We start from the raw sequence: 11,571 nt of genomic DNA, 5'->3' as shown, positions 1-11,571 counted from the left end.
ACATAAATTGTGTCATGATGGGAGAGATGGTGCACACGAGGAATTCCTTCCTGAGGAAGAGTCATCCAGCTCTTGAACTGAGTGTCGATGAGGAATTACCACAGATGAGGTGTGGAGAAGGCTCGGCTGTGGGAAAGGCCTCTGAAAAATCCCCTCTTCCCACACCCCAGGTTGGGCACGAAGAACTAACTGGAAGCCAGTATTGTCAGGAGAGCCCGACAGGGCCACCCGCCTGCGCATGTGTGGGAAATAGTCTCTCAACCTTTCTCTCCCAGCCCCATGTCCTTCCTTGTCTCCATCATCACTGAACGTCTTCGTTGGTGCTTCTGTTTGTCTGTGGTAACTTAACATTAATCAAAGTTTGGATACAATCGATGGTTGGCTACAATACAAACTTTTTGAAATATCACTCTCAAAAAAAATCGAAATGTCCCTCCATGTGCCCAAAGGAGGTTCTCCCATATTATATGTTTCCCATGGTTTGGTGGCCTTGGACAGATGAGCTCTTTGAGCAGGAATCCCTTTTATTTCCGCAAAGCTGTGTGACTTTTGATGATGGAAGAGAGAAAGAGCACTGAGGAAGAGTACAGTGTGAACTGGATAGGGTCAGCTGTGAGCTGAGTGCTCCCCACTCCACACTGGAAATCCCCAAGGGCCACGGGGATGAGGGACAAGGTGCCCAGAACTGGGTCTTGAGTTCTGGCCAAGCTTTAAGATCTCTAGCAGATTGCAATTCAGAGACCCTGGTAGTGAGCAGTGCCTCTTAAGCTGCGGGCATTGGCTTCTTCATTCTTTTTCTCTTTTTTTTTTTTTTTTGGTTGTCAAATGATCCTTTATTGAAACATTTTCCTTTGTAGTTAACTAGCCGGGCATTCCAGCGCACCACTGTTGATGTCATCTATGATGTCATGAGGGTGGCGGCCATCTACATTGCAGCCCACAGACTGGGCAGTCCCCAGGATCTCTTTAATGGTTCCAGAGAGTTCTCTGGCTGAAGATTGGTGAGGCATCTGTTGGGCAATATTGACAATCTCATCAAAAGTGATATTTCCACTGTGCTTAATGTTTTTCTGCTTCTTTCTGTCTCTTGGTGGTTCCTTGAGGGCTTCGATAATCAGGGCAGAGGCAGAAGGTACCACTTCAATCTGGGCCTGTCTGTTCTGAATGGTCAGTTTCACCATAATCCTTAGACCCTTCCAATCACCGGTTGCCTTGGCGACGTCATCACCAACCTTTTTTGGAGACAGACCCAGCGGGCCTATCTTCGGGGCCAGGGCAGACGTGGCACCGACTTTGCCACCGGTGCACCTCGGGTACACGACTTTGATCTCGTTGGGGTCGAACTTAGGCGGCATGGCGGAGGTGGCTGGTGTCGGATGAACCCGGATTCGGGATGACCGAAGAAAGTTGCACCTTTGCCTCCCCGAGCCGAAAGCCAAAAGCTGGCTTCTTCATTCTTAAATGTCCAGGAGAAAGAGAATCTCTAAAGAATACACCAGGATATATGGTGACCTATTATTAGGGAAGGGGAGGGGGCCAGGGATCAGAGGCAAAATTTTTACTAGGTAATTTCAAAGGTTTGCTTTTGCAACAATCTCAAATGTATACAAAAGCTGCAAGTAGGGTAAAAAAATTCTTTTTGAGAGTATGTTGCAGATAAGATGCCTCATCATCCCCGGATACTTCAACATGGATTCCCTACAACTAGGACCTTCTCTGACATCGCAGCAACACCATCAACGCAATCAGGATATTAACATTACATACGTTTCTACCATTCACATTTCGCCCAACAGTGTCCTTCCTAAAAATGAAAGAATCCAGTTCCTAATCACGTGTGGCTTTTAGTTGTCATGTGTCTTTGGTCTCTTTCAGTCTGGAGCAGTCCACTTATGTCTCCTCAGCCCTCGCGGTCATAAAGGTTACAGGCCAGTTATCCTACACAAGGTCTACAGATGTGGGTGCATCTGATGTTCCCCACAAGTAGATTTGGGTTCTGAATCTTGGGCAGGACTATCACAGAAGTAATGCGATCTTCTCATCATTGTCTTCTACCGGGTGGCACATGATTTTCATTTGTCCTATTACTGATGTCATCTTAATTTGAATTGCTTCGTTAAGGTGGTGTCTGCCAGGATTCCCCACCGTAAACTTACTCTTTATCTCTTTGTAATGAGTATTTTGTGGGGACATCATCTGAGACTATGTAAATGTCTCAAATTTTAAATGTATTCACTTTTGACATATAGACTCATAGTTTTTTATTACTATATAGCTTCTTAAATGTTACTTTTTTTGGAACCATGTGAATCTATTAACTATTTTAAAAGCTAACTTTTGGGGCGCCTGGGTGGCTCAGTCAGTTAAGCATCTGCCTTCAGCTCAGGTCATGATCCCAGGACTCTGGTATCGAGTCCTGCGTCGGGCTCCCGATCAGCAGGGAGTCTGCTTCTCCCTCTCCCTCTGCAGCTCCCCTGCTTGTGCTCTCTCTCTCAAATAAATAAATAAAATCTTTAAAAAGAAAATAAAATAAAAGCTAACTTTTTTAAAAGGAAGGACCCGAAGTCTAAAACCTCCACTGATCTTGTGTCTTCATCAAATCTGTCATTATCCTTTGGCCAGGCTTGGGGCATGCGCCCCACCCACCCGAGGTGCCTGGGCATGTGTGTGGGATTAGGGACGGGTGTATCATCAACCCCAGTGGGACCCAGGGCTGAGAGCAGGGAGGGGTGTCTCCCCACATGGAGGTGTGTAGCTGTTACCAGAAGCAGAGAAAATGGAAAGTGGCCATCGAAAAAACAATAGTGGGTATAGAAACAACAAAGCACAGACAAGGGGCTATGACCAGAGGGGGTCTGGTGTTGGGAAACAGGGGAGATGATGGAAAAGAAATGAATGCCAGCAAGTCAAGCATCGGGAGGGTGCTCAGGGCAGGGAGGCCTCTGCTTGTTGGTGTTTCAAGTCACATACTGGGCCACTTTCCATGAAGTGGAGACCCGAGTGGGGCCAATTGGCCCCAACTGGCTGAGGGGGCTGTTTGGGGGCAGAGGATCAGCTCTTGGGAAAGCTGGACAGTGTCTTCCAAAGAAAAAAAAAAAAAAAGCAAACCTGTGTCTTGGTACAAGACTTTCCCTGATGGAACAACCCCCAGAATTTGCTAGTCATGCTTCCCAGAGGTGGCCATCAGCCCCAGCGTTTGACCTTGGTGGAGAGGCTGATGTGGAGAAGGTTGTCGGCCGCGGGGCTCTTTGGAGACCCCATTTTTTAAACACAGGAAGTATCTGCCCCATTAATATGAATTATGCTTAATGCCACTTACTCTATGCCTCTCCCCCAGGCTTTTCTCTCCCCACCTCCCAGCCACAAATCCATGGAGTCTGCTTATCATTCCTGTGTGCGCGGATATTTTAGGAAACTGTTTGTATGTTGGCAGCCGTCCCTAGCCTGACCAGAGCACACCTCCGCAGACAGACACATTCTGCAGATTTCTAACAAAGCAAATATGTTGGTTTTGGCGTAGGTTGGCCCCAACTTATCAGACTATATTGCTTGGTTGACTAGGAGAAAATATCTAGGGAAAACACATTTTATGATTTTAATTGTTATTATAGGTACTCTCGAAAAATAAATCTGCAAACTACAATATATTTCAGTGAAAGTACTCACATCTGGTTCCGATTAGCTGTGGAGTCTGTTGGTGGACTGAGCACGGGAGCCTTTTCTGGAAGTCAGCTCTGGGTCTCAGGGATTTTGTTTTCACCCAGAGAGGCACAGTGGAGACCTTGTTCCAACACAAAGGCATTAACTGTGAGCGTGACCCCCTCACAAACATGGCAGTGCTAACTGAAGACCTTAACACGTCAGAATCCCTGTCCCGGAGAACCGAGGCCAGGAAGTCCGAAGGCAAGGGCAGATGGATGGAGAGAGGGTTCCAGAACAGCTCGGCAGACTCACAGCTGTTTCAGCCTCATTCACGAGGACCAATGGAAGCTTGGATAAAGACCGTGGGGCACTTCTCACCCTTGCCCTGGGCAAGAAGACAGAATCCAAACACTGTGCCGTGTTCACTTCTGTCACGAGCAAGGTGGTAGACTCCCTAACAGACATCTCCCGGGATGGTTCGCGTTCTCTTGCAAGATGACAAGAGCTCTAATAAACACGGTGCTATGTCTCACTTTCTCTATGGGCAAGATGGCGGATGAGTGGTAAAAATGGATAAGATGAAAAGAAGCCAACACAGCCAATACTGCTCTGAGGAGTCCACAAAGCACCTGAGACCCGAACCCTGGCAATTATAAAATATAATTATATTTTAACTTAATTTTTTAATTATAAAAAATAGGCACCAGCAGTTTCTAACTAACGGGGTATCACAACTCCTCCAACACCCTTCTCCGTGGGTAGGAAGAACAAGAGAGCTTCAAGTTCCCATTTCTCCCATTCAACACATATTCTCCCCATGGACATTGGGAGCCATGTGGAAAAATAGCATCCTGCCCCACTCCTGGGACATGAATGGGTCTTGCTTGAGGTGACCTCCCCTCCTTCTCTGTCTATGTGGCCCTTAGTCCCCTAATCACCCCCTTCAGAAAGCCTTTGATGAGTTGCCCCACATGAGGCTCCATGAGCCATTGGATGACTACTCGCTTTTTGTCACAAGTAGGGAGCTACTTAGGTGCAGGGATGAATGGGTGCCTCTTGGGATGGAAATGTAGGAATAATCATTTTTAAAATAGCCAACAGTTATGGAGCGCTGACCGTGTGCAAGGCATTGCTCTAAGCGTGTCCCAAGCATTAGCTCACTTATCTTTGTAGGGGAGGCGCCATGATGATTTCCATTTGACAGGCCAGGAAACAGTTACAAAGACTTGGCTGAGGCAACCCAGCTGGTCCCAGAACCATCATGGGTAACATCGTAATAATTCACTTGTATTTTATAGGAAAACTCATTGTGATATTTGTTAAGTGACACAAAATACTTAAAAGCGTTGAAAATTCCATGAGCATTTTCAGCTCCTGGTCACAGTTTTGGCCCTTTCCACCCTCAGTCTCCTGGTAATTCTAACGGCATCATCTCTCAACAATGTCCCCTCCTTTCCAAGCCCCAGCCACCCACCCTTATTCCGGCCTGACTCCATCAGCCCTGAAATTTTGTAATGGCCTCTTCACTGGTCTCCTGGCACCCTGTTGCTTCTGTGCTCCAGTTAAGTCACAACCACTCTGCAAGATGGAATGAACACAGTACAGTTCTGGCCTGGCCCAGGCCAGCTCACAGCCCACTGTCATTCTCCAGCCAATTTTTCCAGCATTGCCCACGTGATGCTCTTTGACTCCATACATTTTTCCCCCCTTTGAGGAATGACCATGAGCCAAAATACGGTGGCAGGTGATGGGAAGTCAAAACTGAAAGGTCATAGTGATTGTCCACAAATTGTTTTTCATAGTGAGACGATGAATTTTTAAACAGATACACAATGATAATCATAGGGATGTATAAAATATATCTGCCTGTGGGCATCACAGAGGGCTTCCCAGGCAGGGAGCTTTGAGCTGGAAAAACAAGCCAGAGTCCCAAGTGGACCAGAGGAGCAAGTTCCAGGTGGAGGATGCAGTGCACAGGGATGGGGAGCAGAGTGTGAGTGTGTTTGTGGAAGGACAAGTGGCTAAGTCTAGTGAGAGCATAAGGTTTGATGAGAGGTGGAGGAAGTTGAGGAAACAGGAGCCAGATAAGAGCCTTTTGTGATTGTGCGGATATAAATCCAGCTGCAAACTATGAAGTGATTCCAAAGTTCGTCTGGAAAAATAAGTGTGAGGGTTGCCAAGAACCATTTCTGAAGGAGAAGACCGAGTAAAGAAGAAATATTGCTTTGCTAAATATTAAAATATAGAATCACAGTGGTTGGGATTGTGTGGCTCTGGCGAAGATTAGGAAGAGGAAGGAATAGAACAAGAAATATAGAAATGGCTCCAAGTGTTCATTACCAGATGTACAAATAGTATAAATGTGATGTCTCAAATCAGGATCAAAGTGAGGAGTTATTCAGGACATGTTGGGACAACTACCTAAACTATTTAGAAAGAAAGTTGGATTTCCTACCCTTCTCCATCATTCACAAAATAAATTCTAGATGTGCCCTGTCCAATCGAATTTTCTGTAGTAACAGAAATAATCTATAGCTGTAGCAGCCACTGACCACATGTATATTGAGCACTTGAAATGGGGCTAGTGCACTGAAGAACTGAAGTGCTAATTTTATTTTATTTTATTTTTAAAGATTTTATTTTTAAGTCATCTCTACACCTAAGGTGGGGCTTGAACTCACAACCCCGCCTGCTCTGCCCATGGAGCCAGCCAGGTGCCCCCTGAACTGCTAATTTTAACTGATGGAAATTTAAATAGTCATTTGTGGCTGATGGCTACCATACTGGACAGCACAGTTCTAGACGGGCTAAACATATAAAAAATTAGGAAAGAAAATAAAGCGCTACAATAAAATATAAGTAAATATATAATCTTGAGGTATAGTCTTCTTTGGTATCATATCAAAAGCAGAAATCATAAAAGAAAATGTGGCATTACCTACCTAAAAACATTGAACAGGGACGCCTGGGTGGCTCAGCTGGTTAAGCATCTGCCTTCGGCTCGGGTCATGATCCCAGGGTCCTGAGATCGAGCCCCACATCGGGCTCCCTGCTCAGCGGGAAGCCTGCTTCTCCCTCTCCCACTCCCCCTGCTTGTGTTCCTGCTCTCACTGTGTCTCTCTGTCAAATAAATAAATAAAATCTTTAAAAAAAAAAAAAACAAAGGATATGAGTAAAAAATCACAAAAGAAGAAATACAAAAGCCTGTTAAATATGAAAAATCCTTCAACCACACCAATAATCACAGAATTGGCAATCAGGACAACTGAGATACTTTGTCCAACTGGTGATGCCTTTAAAAATGTTGCGATAGGCATTATTTTTTTAAGTTTACTTATTTATTTTTAAGTAACCTCCACAGCCAGCATGGGGCTCGAACTCACGACCTCGAGATCAAGAGCCACACTGACGAGCCAAACACGCACCCCTCCTATAAGCAATATTGAAGGGAGAGTAGGGAAGGCTCTCTCCTAGGTTTACGTCCAAGTGTAAATGGATGCAACCTTTCCGGAAAGTGATTTAGCAATACAGATCAAATTATACATTCTTGGGTCAAATTCTAGATATTCGAATATCCCCCATTTTTTTAATGGGAAAATCCCACGATTAAGAACCCCCCCCCTCCCCCGGATGGCCTGTGTGTGTGCATGTGTGCGCGCGTGTGTGTGTGTGTGTGCAGCATGCCCAGTGATCTATGGCTCTCTCAGCTACCCCCTCCTGCAAGCTGAAGGAAAGAAAATTGGTGTCCATACGGGTGGGGAGGAGCTGGGTTGAAACTCATCCGAAAAGACTCTAACTTGTTGAGGCTGAGCTAGGGTAGAGCTCTCAGAAAAGGAATTTGGAGAATTGAGTGTCCTCAGACTTTTCCATCTGCTCTCTGAGGAGGCTCTGCCAAGTGACCACGGAATGCTGTGTGTGTGCCCAGCCTCGTCGCGGCTCATCCATCTCCGGCATCCTGCGTCAGGCTGGGGCTCAGGTTCTGCAGCCGGGGTGGGTGGGGGTGAGCTCTTAGGGGGGGAGAAAACTCCAGGCTGCCACCTCCCTCTTGCAGCATAGAGCCTGAGATAGTTGTGTGCTCAGAAGGAAGTGGGTTGGGCGAGCAGAGCCAAACACCATGTGGTCTCCATCAGCGGGCAGGAAGTACATTGGGTCAACGCTGCAGGCAGAATTGGGTCTGCAACAAGGAAGATGGCAGCCAGGACATTTCCTGGGGTGGCTGGACCTCCCAGGGAAACCTAGAGAGAAGGATGGTCTCCCCTGGGCCGGGAGGGATGGAACGGGGTTGGTTTGCCGGGACAGATAGAGGGGAGCCTACAGATGGATTTGTATCCAAAAACTTAACAAGCTTGTATGTTTCTTGGAGGAAAGGAGTATTCTGCTTCTGTGTCTGTTTTAAAAGCAGCTAGAAAAAGTAGCTGTGTGGATCTGGACAATCACTTTAGCTTGGTGGAAACTCCTATCTGAGAACTAAGCCAGAGGAGATCCTTTTAGTGTTAAGGTCAGGGATGCTCAAACCTTCCCAAGTCCTGCCCCAGACTTACTGAGTCAGAGTCTCCAGGAAAGGGGCCTGAGAATTTGTGTCTTCTTTTATAATTTATCTAACCTTTTAATAGATAAGGATACTGAAGTACTATTTATTTACCCCATTTTATTGAGATATAATTGGCATACAGCACGGTATATGTTTAAGGGGTACAGCCTAAGGACGCGATGTACATATATGTTGCAAAATGATTATCACAGTAGGTTAACACCCGTCACCTTACATAGTTACCCAAAAACTTCTGTTTTCCTTGCGATGAGAAATTTTAGGATCTACTGTCTACGGCATGGTTAGCTACAGTGCCGCTGTCCATGACATCCCCAGAACTTGCCTGTCTTCGAGATAAAAGTTTGTACCTTTGGACACCTTCACCCAATTCCTCCACCTCCCACCCCCGCCTCTGGCAGCCCCGAGTCGGATCTCTGTTTCTAGGAGTTTGGTGGGCTTTTTTAGATTCCACATAGAAGTGAGATTGTGCAGTGTTTTTCTCTGTTTAACTTAGTTCACTGGCCTCTGTATTTTAGTCATCACCCCAATAAGTCTTATCTCAGGAAAATTCAGGAATTGCTGGAGGGGACGGGACGTCTCCAAACTCCGCCTGCCCTGTTTTGGAGGAGAGGCTGGGAGCACCGGCCTTTAGGGGCTCCGTGGTGTCAGGAACGGGGAGCCTGCGATGCTGGGGTCTTTCTGTCACCTGTGGTGTCTCCCAACTGCTGATCAGCAGTCCTGGGAGTCTGAGGCTCTTCAGTGAACTTGCCCACACATCCAGGCACCCAGAAGGGGCAGCAGGTGATCTGCACGGGGGTTGGGGGGCACGTTCCATACCAGGGTTTAAGAAACAGGGGTTCTGGCTCGTCTCTGTCTCTGATCTTGGCAGAGTAGCTTTGTGCGGCTTCGAGCCAGGGCTGGACTTTTCTGAGCCCTAGTTTCTTCAGCAGTAAAGTGGGGACAATTCATAAGCTCACTGACTGTACTGTGATCAGTAAGTATTACTGAGGTCTAACAGTTAAGGACTATCTTTAGGGCTTGCTGGCAGTGATAGAAGTACTTGGAGCAGCTATAAAGCTCGTTACCAGCAGTTCCCGGAGGGTGCACCATCATGCAGGCTATGAATAGCATCCCGTGAAAATAAAAGGGTCTGTATTCAGTTGAGGAAATGCTTGATGAAATTGAATTAAACAGTCTTTGATTTAGGATCTCTCTGAGTCCTTTATGAATGCTCTGTGCCTCGCCAGGGCTGAAGCCGAGGGTGAGGGGGTGGCAGGGGGCAGGATGCAGAGCCCCTCAGGCTGGTGGGTTTGGGGGTACCACTAAGTAGGGGAGCGTCTCTGTACGTGTGCGGTAAGGTATACAAAATGAGAAATGAGCATTAAGTACATTCACATTGTATAACGACCGCCACCATCCCTTTCCAGAACTGTTTCGTCCTCCCAGATGGAAAATCTACTCATGAAACAGCAACTCCCCTCCCCCTCCCAGCCACTGGCAACACCATTCTCCTTTCTGTGTCTATAAATCTGAGTCCTCTAGGAACCTCCTGCAAGTGGAATCCTACAGTATTTGTCCTTTTGTGACTGGCTTTTTTCGCTCAGCAGAATGTCCCTGATGTTCATCTGTGTCTGAATTTTCCTCCTTTTTAAGGAGGAAAATGCATCGTATCCATTATATGCATGTACCACATTTCGTGTATCCTTTCGTCCATCCGTGGACCCTCGGCTTGTTTCCACCTTTTGGCCATTGCGAATAACACTGCTGTGAACACCGGCATACAAGGGTCTGTTTGAGTCCCTGTTTTCAATCCTTTGGGGGCATATACCCAGAAGCGATTGCTGGAGCATCTCTTGGGCTAGTGTTCTGTGGAACACACTTTGGAAACAGTGCTCTTTATAGCTCTGAGGGAGCACTAGGAAGCGAGAACATTCTCCAGGGATATTCCTGCCTTAAATGCTTCGCTGGAAAAGCATCCCAGGTCAGGAGTTAGAATTCACATTCCTCCCTAATGAGGACCTCTGTGGTTCTTAGTTTCTGCAGCGGTTAATTAAGGGTCATGAACCAGATGATCTTTTGCAATCTGAGATTCTCGGACTTAGTGTGGCCCCCCCTCCCACATGATGTGGCATTAGGATGGAGTGTGGAGGGGAAGGGGTTGCAGTCTGGGGAGGAGATAGCAGCATGCAGGTAGGGCCAACTTAATTGTTGTTTTCCTTCAATCTCAATTTCTTAATCTTTTTAAGACCTATTTCCTTTTAAGGGGGAAAACGATACTTAGCTCTTTCCTGACCTTCATGCTTTGGGATCCAAAGGCTCCTGGGGACAGTTCTCCCTCTCTCAGAGTTGTCCTTTAAATCTCTAGAGCTGGTGTCATACTTGCAGACTGCCCCTCCCTCCCCAATCATCAAGCCGCCAATAGGGAAGACAAGGGTGCAGGTATTCCCTCTTCCTGGTCCCTAATGGAAGGGTGGCTTGCCTTTTCTTCCACTGTTAGGAACACTAAGGAAAGAGCACTCACCTACATTTGTCTCGAGGCCACAAATGATGAGCCTCAGGGACTGTCCTGTCCGGAGACAGGAGTGATTTCCCACTTTCTTCTTCAAAAGCAGAGTTTCCCCTCTCCTGGTCAGGAATCTCTGGCTGCTACTTGAATTTTAAATTTAATAACCAGGTTTATACATGAAGCAAGCTTTCCCTGGTTCCCTTGGCAACGGCTCTAACTTTTATAGCCTGCCCGAGCTCATTCTAAAGGAACTTGCAGATTTCGTGATAATAACATCTCCCTGATGGGGAAGGGAAGAAATGTTAACCTTTCAAAATGATGGAAATGTAAAATTAAGCCACAAAGCAAAACAAAACCCTTGGAGCCTCTAGAATAACCTTCACAAAGTCCCGTACTAAAGAACAGAGCTTGATCTGTGAGAAAAGTGTTTAGGAGCCCTGGAAATTGTATTTACCTTTTTTTTTTTTTTTTTTAACACATCCTTCTCAACAGGGTGATGGGGAGGGGACTGCTAAAGACAGCCGAGTTAGCAGCAGAGCTAAACCATCTGGTTGCCTGGGGTTAAAGGAGACAGAAAAAACTTTTAAAAAGCCACATAGCACTGTGCTGTGACATTTTTGACAGACCCCAATCAAAACGAGATTAAAATGAACAAAGTATTGGTATTTGTAAAGATGAGCCTCAGTTATCTGTTTTTGAAGAATTGGGTGCCAACAGCACTAGAGAAGCGAAGCGCCATTATGTTTTGAATCAAAAAACCTAGCAAGGCATTCAAAGATTAAAGAAATCTATCAATTGGATGAATCACCAGTGGTGTCTACGGGGGTGGGGGAGCAGGTGATGTCTTGGGTAAGACTAACTCCTTGATTTGAAGAAAGTTTGTTGGTTCTGT

General features: G+C 46.3%; 1 protein-coding gene across 1 annotated transcript; it reads right to left on the bottom strand.

The window, feature by feature from the left end:
• Positions 1-807: 807 nt before the first annotated feature.
• Positions 808-1,400, bottom strand: LOC112817275 (large ribosomal subunit protein uL11-like). The gene has a single exon (XM_073881509.1). The coding sequence runs from the start codon at positions 1,353-1,355 to the stop codon at positions 858-860; it is 498 nt and encodes a 165-aa protein (XP_073737610.1). The 5' UTR covers positions 1,356-1,400; the 3' UTR covers positions 808-857.
• Positions 1,401-11,571: the final 10,171 nt, after the last annotated feature.

The sequence above is a fragment of the Callorhinus ursinus genome, unplaced genomic scaffold (assembly GCF_003265705.2).
Source record: "Callorhinus ursinus isolate GAN/ISIS: 27379988/994484 unplaced genomic scaffold, GSC_fseal_2.0 scaffold43, whole genome shotgun sequence".
In the NCBI taxonomy this organism is placed as follows: Eukaryota; Metazoa; Chordata; class Mammalia; order Carnivora; family Otariidae; genus Callorhinus; species Callorhinus ursinus.
This window is presented reverse-complemented; position numbering and strand designations above follow the sequence as displayed.

Bases quoted from the DNA above. Each gene is read 5' to 3' on its own strand.
- LOC112817275 (XM_073881509.1), bottom strand. From the start codon at position 1,355: ATGCCGCCTAAGTTCGACCCCAACGAGATCAAAGTCGTGTACCCGAGG.